The sequence below is a fragment of the Salvia splendens genome, chromosome 14, assembly GCF_004379255.2.
Source record: "Salvia splendens isolate huo1 chromosome 14, SspV2, whole genome shotgun sequence".
Classification (NCBI taxonomy): domain Eukaryota; kingdom Viridiplantae; phylum Streptophyta; class Magnoliopsida; order Lamiales; family Lamiaceae; genus Salvia; species Salvia splendens.
The window spans coordinates 18,948,532-18,962,182 of NC_056045.1; the positions used below are offsets into that span (position 1 = coordinate 18,948,532).

The window sequence follows — 13,651 nt, forward strand, 5'->3', positions numbered from 1 at the left end:
GCAGTTAAAGATGGATCTTCATCGACCAATAACGAAGAAGCTAGTATTGGATCAATTCTGTATGATCTACAATATCAATGAGGCACTCTATTCGATACAGATTCAGATTCAGATTCAGAGCTAGAAGGAGAAAGTAACTCAGTTGAAGGTTTGTAATTTTTAATTTTTTTATTCTATAGTGTAAACAGATTCATAATGAAGTAAAAGGTCGAATTAATGCGGTAACAAATACACTAATGAAGTATTTTTTATCGTAATATGATATGCTGACATGCTCTATCTTGTAGGCGATAAATACGACTCATAATGAACTAATATTTAATTATAATGAAGTAGTAATAAAGTGGAATGAACTTATATTCTTGTTGAATGAATATATTTTGTTTTGTTTTTATTTTCCACTAACAGTAGTTTGTATGCGATCAATACAAACCATAATAAACTAATATGGGATTATAATGAAGTAGTAATACAGCCGAATGAACTTATATGCTTGTTGAATGAATATGTTTTGTTTAGTTTTCATTTTCCACTAACAGTAGTTTATATGCGATCAATACGACACGTAATGAACTAATTTCAGGTTAAAATGAAGTTGTAATACAACCGAATGAACTTATATGCTTGTTGAATGAATATGTTTTGTTTTGTTTTGTTTAAATTTTCCACTAACAGAAATTTGTATGTTTTGTAACAGTGTCATACTTACCTGATTGTCCATCCCAGCTGAAGCCTTACATTGGACAGATTTTTCTTAGACTTGATGATGCTACTGAGTTCTATAATAAGTATGCATGACATGTTGGGTTTGACACTCGTAAACACAGATCAAAAAAGAAGGGGGATTATGTCACATGGTTGTATGTTGTGTGCAGTAGAGAAGGTCAGAGGAAAATGAAAATGCAAGGGCATGAGTCAAAACGTAGACGTTCTTTTAGGAAGTGATTTTGCAAGGCTAAAATTGCTTTTAAGTTCTGTAAAGGAATTGGTTATGTTGTCAATCAATTTGATGAAATACATAATCATGATATGGTGGAGTTACGCCATAAGCGATTCATGAGGCTAAATCGCAACATTGACCTATTGCATCAGAAATTTATACTAGATTGTGCAAGTGCAAACATAGGCCATACATTGACTTTTAAGTTGCTGAATCAGGTTCTTGGTGGGCTGGATTATGTTGGTTGCACGGTTGTAGAAGTTAGAAACTATAGGCGTGACTTGAGAGCATATACTAGTGGGGCAGATGCACAAATGGTACTTAATGAGATGAGCCGAAAGAAAGAGAATTGTCCAGCATTCACCTATGATTTTGAGGTGAACTCTAAGGATAGGCTCACTCATGTTTTCTGGTGTGATCCCATTGCTAAGAAGAATTTCCATCTCTACGGTGATATAGTATCGTTTGACACAAACTATTCAACTAATAGGTACGAACAGTATGTTGTTTATAATGATATGATTATTGATGTGATCAACTTGCATATGCATGAAACATTTACTGGATTAATGCAATAACTCAACAGAATGTACTAGTAATAGTCAATAATGAATTAATAGTCCACTGGAATGATGTGAGTGCAGAAGTATTTAGAATTCTTACTGTGATGTAGTAAAACTCTTAATGTCTGAAGTATATACCTTATTTATAACCTCCTTTTTGATGAATAGATGTAATACATGTACTGCATGATATTTGCACCGTTCACAGGAAAAGACAACCATGGGAGACATGTAGCATTTGGTGCAGGCTTATTATCTAAAGAAAATGTTGATTCCTTCTCATGGTTGTTTGAACGTTTTGTCAAATGTATGGGTTCTGCACCAAAATTGATCATTACTGATCAGGATTTGGGAATGAAGGTTGTTGTGGAAAGAGTCCTTGTTGATACAAGACATCGAAGGTGCATGTGGCACATCATGTTTAAGGTTGTGGAAAAGTTATCAAAGAATCTACTAGGCAATGAAGACTTGAAAAATGAGTTAAACAATTGTGTGTGGTTTGAGTTGATAGTGCCTGAAAAAAATCATGAAGAATGGAATAAAGTAATGGAAAAATATGGGCTTAAGGACAAAGAGTGAATTTCCTCGATGTTTGCCTCATGAAAATTTTGGGTATGTATCCTTCTTTGGAAACATATTTTCTATACGCTGAAGTATTTATGTCATTATTCTGAAGCATATTTGTTAACTAATGAACTGCAGGTGCCTGCATTCTTTAGGGATTTTCCAATGAGTTCACTAATAAAGACCACATCAATATCCGAATCTCAGAACATATTCTTCAAGAGGTACTCCAAGTCTCGTTCTAATCTTGTTGAATTTCTTATGAATTACAACAATGAATTGGATGGCCAAAGGAGCAACAACAATAGGCTAGAATACTTGGATTTTAACACAATTCCAACTTTGAAAACTAATTCAGCCCTCGAGAAGCATGCTTCGACAATATATAGTGATAGTGGTTTCAAACTAATTCAAAGTTATATTGAGGAAGCAGTTGACAATGTCACTATGGTGACAGTGTCAATCATTGGTGAGAATGAGATTTATACAGTCAACGACAAGTTCTCGAAGAACTGGACTGTGTCATACTCCACATCTTTTGATTCATATGCATGTAGTTGTAAGATGTTTGGGAGGCTTGGGCTTGTATGCAGTCACATTTTTTGGGTCTTGAGAAACAAAAAAATGAAATTAATCCCTAATGAGTTACATGGAGGACGTTGGTTGAAGTCTAAATTTGTCAATGTTGTGCATTGTGGGATTGATGATGATATTGAAACATTTATTGTTGTGGATGAGACGAAGCAGGAGTATAGGGATATGCATGGAGATTTTTATGATATTGCACGGCTTATTGAAGGAGATGGTGATAAAATTCGAGCATTTAGACAAATTATGGCTGAAGGGAGAAAAGAAGTACTTGGTGAGGGAAATGTGTTGTCAATTAGTGAAAAGAGACTAATGATTGAGAAGTTATATGGATCACATGTCCCTAGTCAAATAGATGTTCATCCCCCAGATGTCGTCAAAACCAAAGGTTCCGGTCGACGTCTTTCCCGGCTTGAGAAGGAAATGAGAGAGATGTCCAAGCCTGGTCGGAAATGTGAAAAATGTGGCGAGGTTGGTCGGCATGATTCAAGAAATTGTGACAAGATACAAGAGGAGAAGAAAAAAAAAGAGGACAAACCAATGTTGAAGCTGGTTGTTTTATTACTTCATTATCATATTTCTGTTCTTCATTCTCTTACTTCTGTACTTCAGTCCTGTAGTTTCTTCATTTACATTTTGAATTTGAATTTGTTAAAACTTTTTGCAAGCTTAAAGAGAATAGACTGAAGTGTTTTTATAATGGCTTATTTTTTCTTTATTATAATGTTTTTCTTAGTCTTACTTTGATATATTTTCCATTTGTCATTGACTTATCAATAATCAATAGATCTCAAAAATGAACTAAGATCTCTGAAATGAACTAAATATGGCACCCAATGCAGTATTACAGGCTAATAATGAACAACATTTAAAGAGGAAAATCCGATGTTGAGGCTGGTTGTTCTATTTAGTTCAAGTAGTTTTGTTCCAAATTTACTTCATTCGGATAATTATGTTCTTCATTCCCTAACTTCTGTACTTCAATCATGTAGTTTCTTACTTCATTTACATTTTGATTTTGAATTTGTTTAGACTTTTTTGCTAGCTTAAAGAGAATAGACAAATATAATGTAGGAGTAGATTATTAATCTTAATTTATATGAAATATTTTTCATTTGTCAATAGATCTTTGAAATGAACTAAGATTTCTGAAATGAACTAAATCTGTTACCAAATGCAGTAGTATAGGCTAATAATGAACAACATTAGAAAGTGTGGTACTTTATTCAATGCTCATAACAGATGTATGTCGAATACAAAATTTGATCTACTAAAATGATCATTTCTTCTTTAAATATGGTGCAATCATTTTCTCAACATCAATTTCAATATGTTTGCTTTTCTCTTCATAATACGCTGCTGTAACAATTTTGTTGTTGAAGCTTTCGTGGCTGTTTTCGGCTAACATCAGCGCCGAACAATATTTATCCCTCAAGCTCTAAAGCACACCCGAACTTGATTTCTTCAAGCCACAATTCCAGCAACCTTCTCGCTCACCCTTGTACGTTTCCATATGCCGCATTAGAAATACTCCACAATCTTCAACGTTATCAACTGTCCTCCATGGCATTTTCAATCTCTGCATTTTGGAGTTGGACATGATCTTACAATATGCGTGGAGACCATTCTTGGCGAGGAAGTGACAAAAGTATGATCTCTGCATGTACAAAACAAATACATGTCATTTATAGTTGTGTGTATTCATATGTATGTGCTATAAAATTCAATCATAAAAGAAGAATACGAACCAATGTTTCTGGAATGTGACCATAATTTATTGTGAGGTCATTGTCATCCCCGTTTGCAGAATTGTCTATTACAGCAATAACATTTCTCTTGAAGCAAAAACAAACAACATAATAATGTTGATTTGCACATATGGGGAACAACACCTATTGAATGAAGTAACAAGCAACATGAATAAAGTAATAAAGTATACGAATGAAATACTATGAACAATCTGAAAAATGAAGTAACAGGCAACATGATGAAGACATAAATCAGACTTGAAGTAATACTAATGATGTTTGTACCGTGTTCACATCTTCCCATTTGAAATATGGTATTTCCTTCACCTCTCTGTCCAAGTTGTTACAGAAGTTTGCAATAACTGTGTTGACATCCATGGATTGAGGCTTTGTCACAATGGTGTACAACTGCATATTAATATTAATGTAGTTAGGATCCTCATAACATACAATCTTATTATATTTCAATAATTTGTACTTACACATGGGTACGTGGTGAAGAATAGCCGTCTTGATGAGTACGATGATCGAAATTCTGCCATGTTGTTGAGGTAGGAAGCCCATGCATCTATAACACCAACCCCAATCAATTGCCGAGGTATCAAAGAACCCATTTCCATCTTTGTAACTTTCACAACATCGTCGTCATAAACAAGTACTAATTTGCACATTATATAATACATGTTGGAATTTCACATTCTATTATTGGATATGTTAATGGTTTGATATAATATTAGAAAACAAGAGACAATATTAGAAATCATACACGTCTGTTTCATGTGTTACAAGAATCTAGCAATATGATTCTTTCTCATCTTTACTGAGCTTGTTTGTAATCTTAACCGGTCTGTCAGCGAATGGAGATCGCAATGCATGAGAAACAGTTTTCTCTGTTCTAGTTCGTACCTCCATTCGACCCTTCAAAGTTTTGATCTATTGTTTGCAATAAATAAATCACTTGTATATAAACAACAAGAAGTATATTATATATTATCATATTCTTAATTTGCACAGGATTACCTTGTTAGCATTGTAAACAATGACCTCAGTCCCCACCGGCTTACCAACTGGACCACTATCCATGAAATCATCATCCATGTCTATTTCCTTGTAAGCATCAATAACTGACTGTATTTCAGCAGCCACTTTAGCATTCTGTTCACCAAAATATAGATATAAGTTTTATATAATCAGATAGTTCATTTAGTGAGATGTTTAATTCATCACAACTAAATATTACTTCATCCAGAATGAATAAGCATGTTGGGTTGACAATTGTAAACATGGATTGAAAAAGAAAAGGAATCATGTCACATGGTTGTATGTTGTGTGTTGTTGGACGATAAAGAATTTTGTTTGTGTAATTTACATTTATACCTTTACTCCATCTTTTTGCCCATTATTTGTATGCCATCTCACATTTGTTCCATGTTGAATTACACACAGCGTTTTAAAATCCTGGTAGTGGCAATACGTCCATTCAAAAAATGATTCATTTCAAGGAAAATTTACTTCATCATAAAGGAGGCAAACTTCTAGCTATTGTCATATTACCTCTGCCACTAAATTAACTTATAAGTTTCCCCTAAGTCCAGCATCAACACTGAAGTTTGATGATCGAGTAACGTCTGCCATTGATATATTATTTTCCTGCTAGTAGTATTATATAACCAGATAGTTCATTCAGAGAGACGATTACTTCATTACAATTAAATATTACTTCATCCAGAATGAATAATTATGCATAGCATGTTGGGTTTGACAATAAATATTATTCTTAATTTGCACAGGATTACCTTGTTAGCATTGTAAACAATGATCTCAGTCCCCACCGACTTACCAACTGAACCACTATCCATGAAATCAACATACATGTCTATTTCCTTGTAAGCATCAATAACTGACTGTATTTTCGCAACCACATTAACATTCTATTCACCAAAATATAGATATAAGTTTTTCCATGAAGTAGTGTATCATATTAATAATGAAGTAATTCGGTAGTAATCACATTAATAATAAAGTATTATATAATCAGATTGTTCAATAAGCGAGATATTTACTTCATCACTACTAAATATGATTTCATCCAGAATAAATTTATACCTTTGCAACATCATCTTTTGGCTCATTATCTGTATGCGATCTCATATTTGCTCCATGTTGAACTACACAAGGCATATTAAAATCCTGGTAGTGGCAATACGTCTATTCAAAAGATGATTCATTTCAAGGATAATTTACTTCATGATATAGGAGGTATACATACTTCTAGCTATTGTCATATTACCTTTTCCACTAGATTAACTTCTAAGTTTCCCCTAAGTCCAGCATCAACATTGATGATTGATGGTGGAATATCCTGCGAGTAGTGTTATATAAATATATGGTTAATTCAGTGAGACATTTACTTCAATACAACTAAATATTACTTCATCCAGAATGAATAAGAGGCAAGTACAGCTTCTTACCTTGTCCAAATGTTGGACAGGCATGAACTGCACAACCTCAAAGATGTAGTTTCCAGGATCTATATCCCTTGTCGGTGTAGTATCAACCTGTATATAATAAACAGCAATACAAACAAAACCCAATGAACAAGTAATCTTCATTTAAAAAACCCAAAATGGAGAAAGTCAGTTGGTTACAAAAACCATATAATACAACAACAAAAATTAAGTTCATCCCAAATACAACAAAAACCACTAATGTGTTTTATAAATTACAACCCAATAACACAACACTCCAACCTTGTCCAGAGCCTTTGTCCTAGCGGCAAGGAGCTTTGACATTATTGCATGAGGTGTCGATTTCGAGCCCTCTTGACATCAGTTGTAATTTCCTCCTATCTATAGTATAGGAGTTTATTTGTTGTAATTTAAATAAAAAAAAGAAAAAAAAACACAACACTCCAACCACAACATCACGATGCAGCCCATCGTCAACTTACGTTTCTTTCATGAAACTCAAATCCTAGATCAAAGGAAGGTCCTTCTATACAGCACCAATGAACTCTGGATTGTCGAGATCATCTTCTTCCATTGCTTGAGACATTGATTGGACATCATTCGCCTCTTCTTCTGGCTCTATCTCATGTAACCCCATCATCTTCATTGAGCATTTGGCTGCAACTTTAGAGCAGCCATTATTCTTTAGATCGTCTGCCCCATCTTCGAGCTCCTTCATCAGCTCCCCTAGGACGTCAGCAACCTTTCCCATAAGGTTGACAACAATACTTCTACGTTGGGCTGTCAAAGAGATATCTTTGGGCTTTGCCCCAGAGGAGGACACAGTATTCTCCTTGGCAGGTTCTTCAGACATGTAGCATCTTCTGGGGTCAAAGATGGGCTCCTCAATGCCTCTTCCAAATGGCCCGGGCTCAAGCTCCAATTTCTCGCGTTCATGCATTAACGTGCTTGTCAAGCCCTTTATGGTTGGGAATGTTCGGGTAACAGGCATCGATCGAAGCACAATCCTATCCACAAAGCATGGCTACAAAATGAAAACTATCATTAGTAAAGTTCATATTTAAAACATATTTATTCAATGTTAATAAATTATTGAATTTAAAACTTACCACCAGAAATGAAATTGAGCCAGTGAATGGTTTGTCCTTGTTTCGAGCCCAGGTCTTATGGGCATCGAGTAGGCTGTCAATGACATACCCACACCAGTTATATTCCTTGACATTATCAATGTCATGGATGACCTCTTCAATCTGCGTGTGCAAATACCCATCTCCCGAAGGGTTGATCAAGATTGTATCAACCAAAATCAGGAATATCTTCCTGAACTTCTCCCCTCCATAGATATCACTTAACATCATATATGTAAGCATCTTTACACCCATTTTAGACCTCTTTTGACCGACAGATTCAGCAATCTTGTTTATGAACCTGTTGGTCTTTTGACGTCCATTATCCTCTAAACTCAAACCACCATTTGGCAACCCCAAAGTAGCCCGCACATCATCATGCCCAATATGTAGTATACCACATTGGTATACCACATTGGTATACTACACCGCATGTATCTTGATCAAAATGATCAAGAATCTCAAATGCGAGCTTCGCTGGGATATAGGTTAAGTTGAAGTGCAAAAGGCTGCCAAACCCCATATCCTCTACAGCATCTCTCTGATCATCATTAAGCGATTCCATCGCTTCAACAAATTTCCTTGGTCCTCTCTAAAGACATAGAACTCTCTAGACAGAAGGTCTACAGGCATCGTCTTTAGCATCATTACGGGCAAACTTTTTACCTTTCCCTTGTACTTTTTAAGCATCATTGCCATGTACATTTGCCGATTCTGCAACTTTCTCAGCAATTTGCTTTCTTCGCTTATCCTTATCCTTATCTGTCTGTACCACACTAGGTAAAGCACTTTCTGTATCCCTCATTCGCTTTGTGCCTAACATATTCAAGTAAAATTATTTAGTTCATCAGTTAACTTATTTAGGTCATTGCAACTAAAATTTATTTTAAAACGAACCTTTGTTCACTGTATTTTGTAGCTTATCATGCTTATTTTTTGTACGCCTTTCATCATTACAATCATTACCACCATATGTTTGCTTCAGATTCATCATTTCTGAAAAAAAGGGGACTATTTTAGTCAATGAATGAAATGACATGTTGTATTAAATCAAACCATAATGGCAGTTTTGGAATTTAACCTTGAAGTTCATTAGTGGGCGTAAAGGTTTCCTGTATAACCTCCAATTTCTTGTCGGCTGCATCAACATCATCATCATCATCAATAAAAAATACAATTAATACTAGTTAACTACATTCTATTATCATCATCAATATTTTAGAACAAAAATAGCTTAGAATTCACTTTTTACCTTTCAGAACAGAATATTTGGAGCCTTTAGCTGCATCCAATTTCTGTTTAAATGAACTTGACTATATAAAAAATCCAACACATCAAAAATTAGATAATGGTCAAGGTCTAAGCACAGTAACTAGGTTATATGAAAACAGGTTATTTACGTTACTTCATCTTATCAATTTACTACTTCATTAAAAAGAATATGTAGTTCATTTGTATGTGCAAACAACACAACAGTCAAGTTCAATCCTAAAACCCTAAACTCATACAACACAGTAAATATGTAGTTCATAATTAGAGTCTGTTACTTCATTATCATGTTTTTTACTTCATTTTATCAATTTACTACTTCATAGTTTACATAGTAGGGCATTAACTTCATTACTATCAATTAACATACCAGTTAACTTCACTTTTTACCTAGGTTATACTTCACTTTTTAGATTTGTAGAAGAAGATTCGTCGCTTTGTTGTAGAAAATTCGTCGATTAGTAGAAGAATTCTTCGATTTGAAGAAGAAGAGGAGCGGCGTGAATGAGGAGAAGCAGGGGTGATTTTTTTTACCCTAGATGTAATTTGACCGAAATACCCCTAATTTGAAGTATATTGCTTATATAATGAAGTAACAAATTCATGAGACATGGTTTAATCTCATCCATTAAAATCTAGATCTAAGGGCCTTAATTTAGTCTCTAGTTTGTTCTAAGACTATTTCTAAATAATGGGACTCCTTGCCCTATATCACTACTCTATAATTTATAATTTATATCAATATGATAAGAAATATATACAAATTATTTAAGTAATATACCTGCAAGTGGACGAAGTTTTTTTCCAATTCCTCCCATACCAAATATTGACTGGTCGATCATTATATCTTCTCCATCCCAATCGAGCAACGCCAAAATCGAATATGTCAACATTATTTTTGGCTAATTAAACTATTGACTGTGAGGTGCAAGTTCAAGAAGATTAGTGCGCCACTCCAATATATGTAAAATAAATTAGGATTCAGCTCGTAAAGAATTTAAACTTGAGAAATTCAAGGAATCAACAAATATACTACTAGCTAGATATTTTTTTGGCTTATATCCGCATCGATTCATATCTGGATATAATACTAACGAAATCAAAGAGAAAAGAGAACTACCGTAAAGAGGAAGAGGCAACGGCAGCTGAGGTGAGGAAGTTTAGGGTTTCTTTTGCCTTTATATAAATAAGATATTTTGGGTTATTTACACGTTTTTAGATTTAGCCATTTAGGTAAATGATCGATGTGGGCTTATATATTGGGCTACTATTAATTTGTTTCTTATTGTTGGTATTATTGAAATTATGCACTAAACTAAGTTGAGAATAATTGAAATAAATGTAATTAATTATAGAGGTATAGGCACATAATATATCACCAAATTTTTAAAATATTTTTTTTAATCACCAATTTTGAACTTAGCATAAAATATAACCAATTTTAAAGGTTGCTGAAATTTCACACCCGCTAGCTGAGGTGGCAAAATACTGCTTATGTGGATTACCAGAGCTTGTCCGGAAGTTGACGTGGAATTCGTCGGAATTGAACTAAAACGACATCGTTTTAATTAGTGAAATTTGAACTCTTATTTAAAAGAAAACGACGACGTTTTGAATTGTTCAATTTAAACTTATCAATACAGTGTATAAAAAATGTTAACACGATGACATTGAAATTTAATATAAACTTAGTTGATTATTTTAATACACTGTGTTGACATTTATATTTTAAAATGTGAACATGGTGTATTAAATTGTCAACACAAATTTGTGTAGGTATGACAACACGTTAATGCCATATTCTTGATTAAATTGCATTTCCCCAAATAAAAAAAACATACAAAATAAACGAGTAAATTATGTAATATAAAAAAAGTCTCTAGACAATTACATTTGCATATTCTCAGTTCCTAGTTAATTTAAGTAGAACTAATGTGCTTTGAATATTGAGAATAATCACGTTTTGTTCCTTTTGTATTATTTTCCAACTTTTTTTTCAATTTTGTGACTTTCTCTCTTCAATTAATACATTCAACCATTTTTTTTCTCCCCAATTAAATATCAACTCTCTTTTTCTCTTCATTTAATACTTACACCACATTTTCTTTCTCCAATTAAACACATTAGCCAACAACTCGTAAAATTCCGTGCCGATTATCAAACGTGTCATCTTAGCCGAAATGGGAGGAGTATAAAAGATCAAATAAAAAGTTGCAAAATGATAAAAGTGCATATTTATATTTTATTGTTAATGGTATTTTTTTTTTTTGAATTATATGACGAGAATGCGGACAAATTAGTACCATATTATGGTCTCACGTTTCTGTTTTCTTATTAAAAAGAAAACAATTACCATTGATAAAATACAAATGTACTTTTATCATTTTACTTTTTAAATTATCCTTTATATTAGAAACGTGGACCTCCAAATCCAATTGAATATAAAACAAAATTAAAATAAAACAAAGAAATAGTTATGAGTTGATTGTGAACCAAAATTTTATATAGACAGAAATAGTTTATATTTTACAGGAAGCATGGTAAGATAGCTTTATTAAAAATACTAAAGCAAAATAATGTATCATAGCTATACAAAAGTACAAAGTTATAAATATATTTAAATGGAATTGAACAAATAATATATATGTATATATACGCAACGTGAGAGTAATGAAGATAATTTTAAATGAACTAAAACGCGTCAAAAAAATGAGAAGGGCAAAAAATTCAAAAGTAATAATCCCTTCACCATATAATACTCTCACTTTTTTTTTCAAATAGTAAATTTAAGATTGATCTTTTAGGGCAATTAAATTGCTATTTTGAGTGTAATGAGAGATCATTCTGGTCCCAATAGGCTTGGTTCTGGACCCAATGCGCGTCTTGCATATCTCTCAACTGCTGCACTCCTACCTTCAATTGGGCAATCCTGTTGTTGACGGAGCTCATGTACTTAACATACCGCTCCTCTCGAACCCTTCTACTCGGGTTACTCGTGTCAACCTCGTCGGCATCATGGCAGGGGATCTCCTCCTCGTCATCATCTTCATCCACCTGCTCGACTTTTGAACTCGGGCCTGTCGATAAAGGTGTTCATAGAGTCCGGGAGAGGAAAGTGATCCTGCGCCGTCTGCAAGAAAAGGGCACTCCAATGTCGCCCGCTATCTTGAGGAATCTGATTTTGGATAGCCTATCAATGTCATTTGATGCCATACCCTATCTGCAACTTCACTCTCTGTTGTCACCTCCCGATATCTGTGAACCCCCAACCTTGTTTGACTTAGAATTATATATCAAAACTGGGATAGTTTACATGAGAGAGGGGCACCTTCGATTCTATCGAGTTGGGGAAATGCAGGCAGTCTGTTATGCATGCAAGAGACAGGGCAGAAGAGGAAGAGTGGTGAGTGAAGATAGACGCAATGGTGACAAAACTGATCGACTAGAACTAGGAGCATGCATCGCTACTTCAACAACAGGACGAAAAATGGATCAGATTACCAAGATGATAGAAGGTCTGCTGGTGGATAACTTGCAGGAGATAAATATAAGATACTCGGTATGGAAGCTCTAGCACAGCAACAGCCTCAAGTCCAACCACGACTAGAAGCAACTCCGAGAGGAAACGAAATGCCACCTTCAAGCAACAAGAAAAGATGGAAACCCCCCAGATAGAACCATGACAAAACGAAGGACCGAGCACCACAGGATGACTCCATATATAAAGTGATCCCCTACTTGACCAAGTGAATTTTAGTTTTAGTTATTTTTTTTATCTTTTTATTATGATCCTTTATGTATTGAGTCTATGTCATAACTCTATCATCTCTTAATAACACTTAGTCCAACTTTTTCTTTCGGGACTAATTGTGAGAAGAGAGAGTTCTGCATATTGTTTATGTGTATGTGTGCTTTTGTGTGTTTAAATTTTTGGAGTCTTGTATCCCTTCCCTCCACCTTAGTCTATTACATAGTCCAAGTATGAGATAATTTTGTATATACAGTTTAATTTCATGTTTTTTTTTCTATGTCGGCTAACTAACCTTTTTCAACTTCACTATGCAAGCTTGAGTGCAAGCTTGAGGGCAAGTAGAAGTGAAGTGAAGGGGGTAGTTAGTGAGTTATGTGTCTAGGTCAGTTAGCTAGAGTCTATTACTTCCTTTCAGTTTTTTTAATAATTTTTTAGGACTTATGTCTCATTTTACGGGCCTTTATCATACAAGAGCAAAAATCCAGAAAACAGAATTTTTCCTGACTTTTTTAAAGCATCAGACAAGACCTAAGAAAAGTTGGATCGATAAATAAAAGGGAACACCCAGAGAGAAATTTTCTTGGCATTTCTACATGCTTATGGTGTTGACTATTTAGAGTCTTATAATTTTTA

At 34.2% G+C, this 13,651-nt stretch overlaps 2 protein-coding genes across 7 annotated transcripts; one reads left to right on the top strand and one right to left on the bottom strand.

The window, feature by feature from the left end:
- Positions 1 to 1,680: 1,680 nt before the first annotated feature.
- Positions 1,681 to 3,342, top strand: LOC121764292 (protein FAR1-RELATED SEQUENCE 5-like). Its single transcript, XM_042160339.1, has 2 exons — positions 1,681 to 2,046; positions 2,206 to 3,342. Exons 1-2 carry the CDS (start codon positions 1,681 to 1,683, stop codon positions 3,340 to 3,342), a joined length of 1,503 nt encoding a protein of 500 aa, XP_042016273.1.
- A 619-nt stretch (positions 3,343 to 3,961) lies between these two features.
- Positions 3,962 to 10,517, bottom strand: LOC121764913. Of its 6 annotated transcripts, XM_042160944.1 has the most exons (15): positions 10,049 to 10,426; positions 9,251 to 9,311; positions 9,080 to 9,136; positions 8,896 to 8,994; positions 7,981 to 8,814; positions 7,154 to 7,895; positions 6,875 to 6,961; positions 6,694 to 6,765; positions 6,510 to 6,593; positions 5,781 to 5,861; positions 5,424 to 5,558; positions 4,886 to 4,971; positions 4,689 to 4,811; positions 4,404 to 4,547; positions 3,962 to 4,312 (listed from the first exon to the last, which is right to left on the bottom strand). In XM_042160944.1, exons 6-13 carry the CDS (start codon positions 7,193 to 7,195, stop codon positions 4,796 to 4,798), a joined length of 603 nt encoding a protein of 200 aa, XP_042016878.1. In that variant the 5' UTR covers positions 7,196 to 7,895; positions 7,981 to 8,814; positions 8,896 to 8,994; positions 9,080 to 9,136; positions 9,251 to 9,311; positions 10,049 to 10,426; the 3' UTR covers positions 3,962 to 4,312; positions 4,404 to 4,547; positions 4,689 to 4,795. The 6 variants fall into 6 exon arrangements, with proteins under 6 accessions (XP_042016878.1, XP_042016874.1, XP_042016875.1 ...); XM_042160940.1 differs by lacking the exons at positions 3,962 to 4,312; positions 4,404 to 4,547; positions 4,689 to 4,811; ... (4 more) ...; positions 6,694 to 6,765; positions 6,875 to 6,961 and having other exon boundaries at positions 7,095 to 7,895; positions 10,049 to 10,185; positions 10,388 to 10,517; XM_042160941.1 differs by lacking the exons at positions 3,962 to 4,312; positions 4,404 to 4,547; positions 4,689 to 4,811; ... (4 more) ...; positions 6,694 to 6,765; positions 6,875 to 6,961 and having other exon boundaries at positions 7,095 to 7,895; positions 10,049 to 10,114; positions 10,388 to 10,405.
- Between the last annotated feature and the right edge of the window lie 3,134 nt (positions 10,518 to 13,651).

Coding starts and splice junctions, on each gene's coding strand:
- LOC121764913 (XM_042160940.1), bottom strand. CDS start 8,253: ATGGGTGTAAAGATGCTTACATATATGATGTTAAGTGATATCTATGGA. Junction 7,896..7,980: donor GCTCAATTTCATTTCTGGTG/GTAAGTTTTAAA, acceptor TTCATTTTGTAG/CCATGCTTTGTGGATAGGAT.
- LOC121764292 (XM_042160339.1), top strand. CDS start 1,681: ATGTACTGCATGATATTTGCACCGTTCACAGGAAAAGACAACCATGGG. Junction 2,047..2,205: donor ATCATGAAGAATGGAATAAA/GTAATGGAAAAA, acceptor AATGAACTGCAG/GTGCCTGCATTCTTTAGGGA.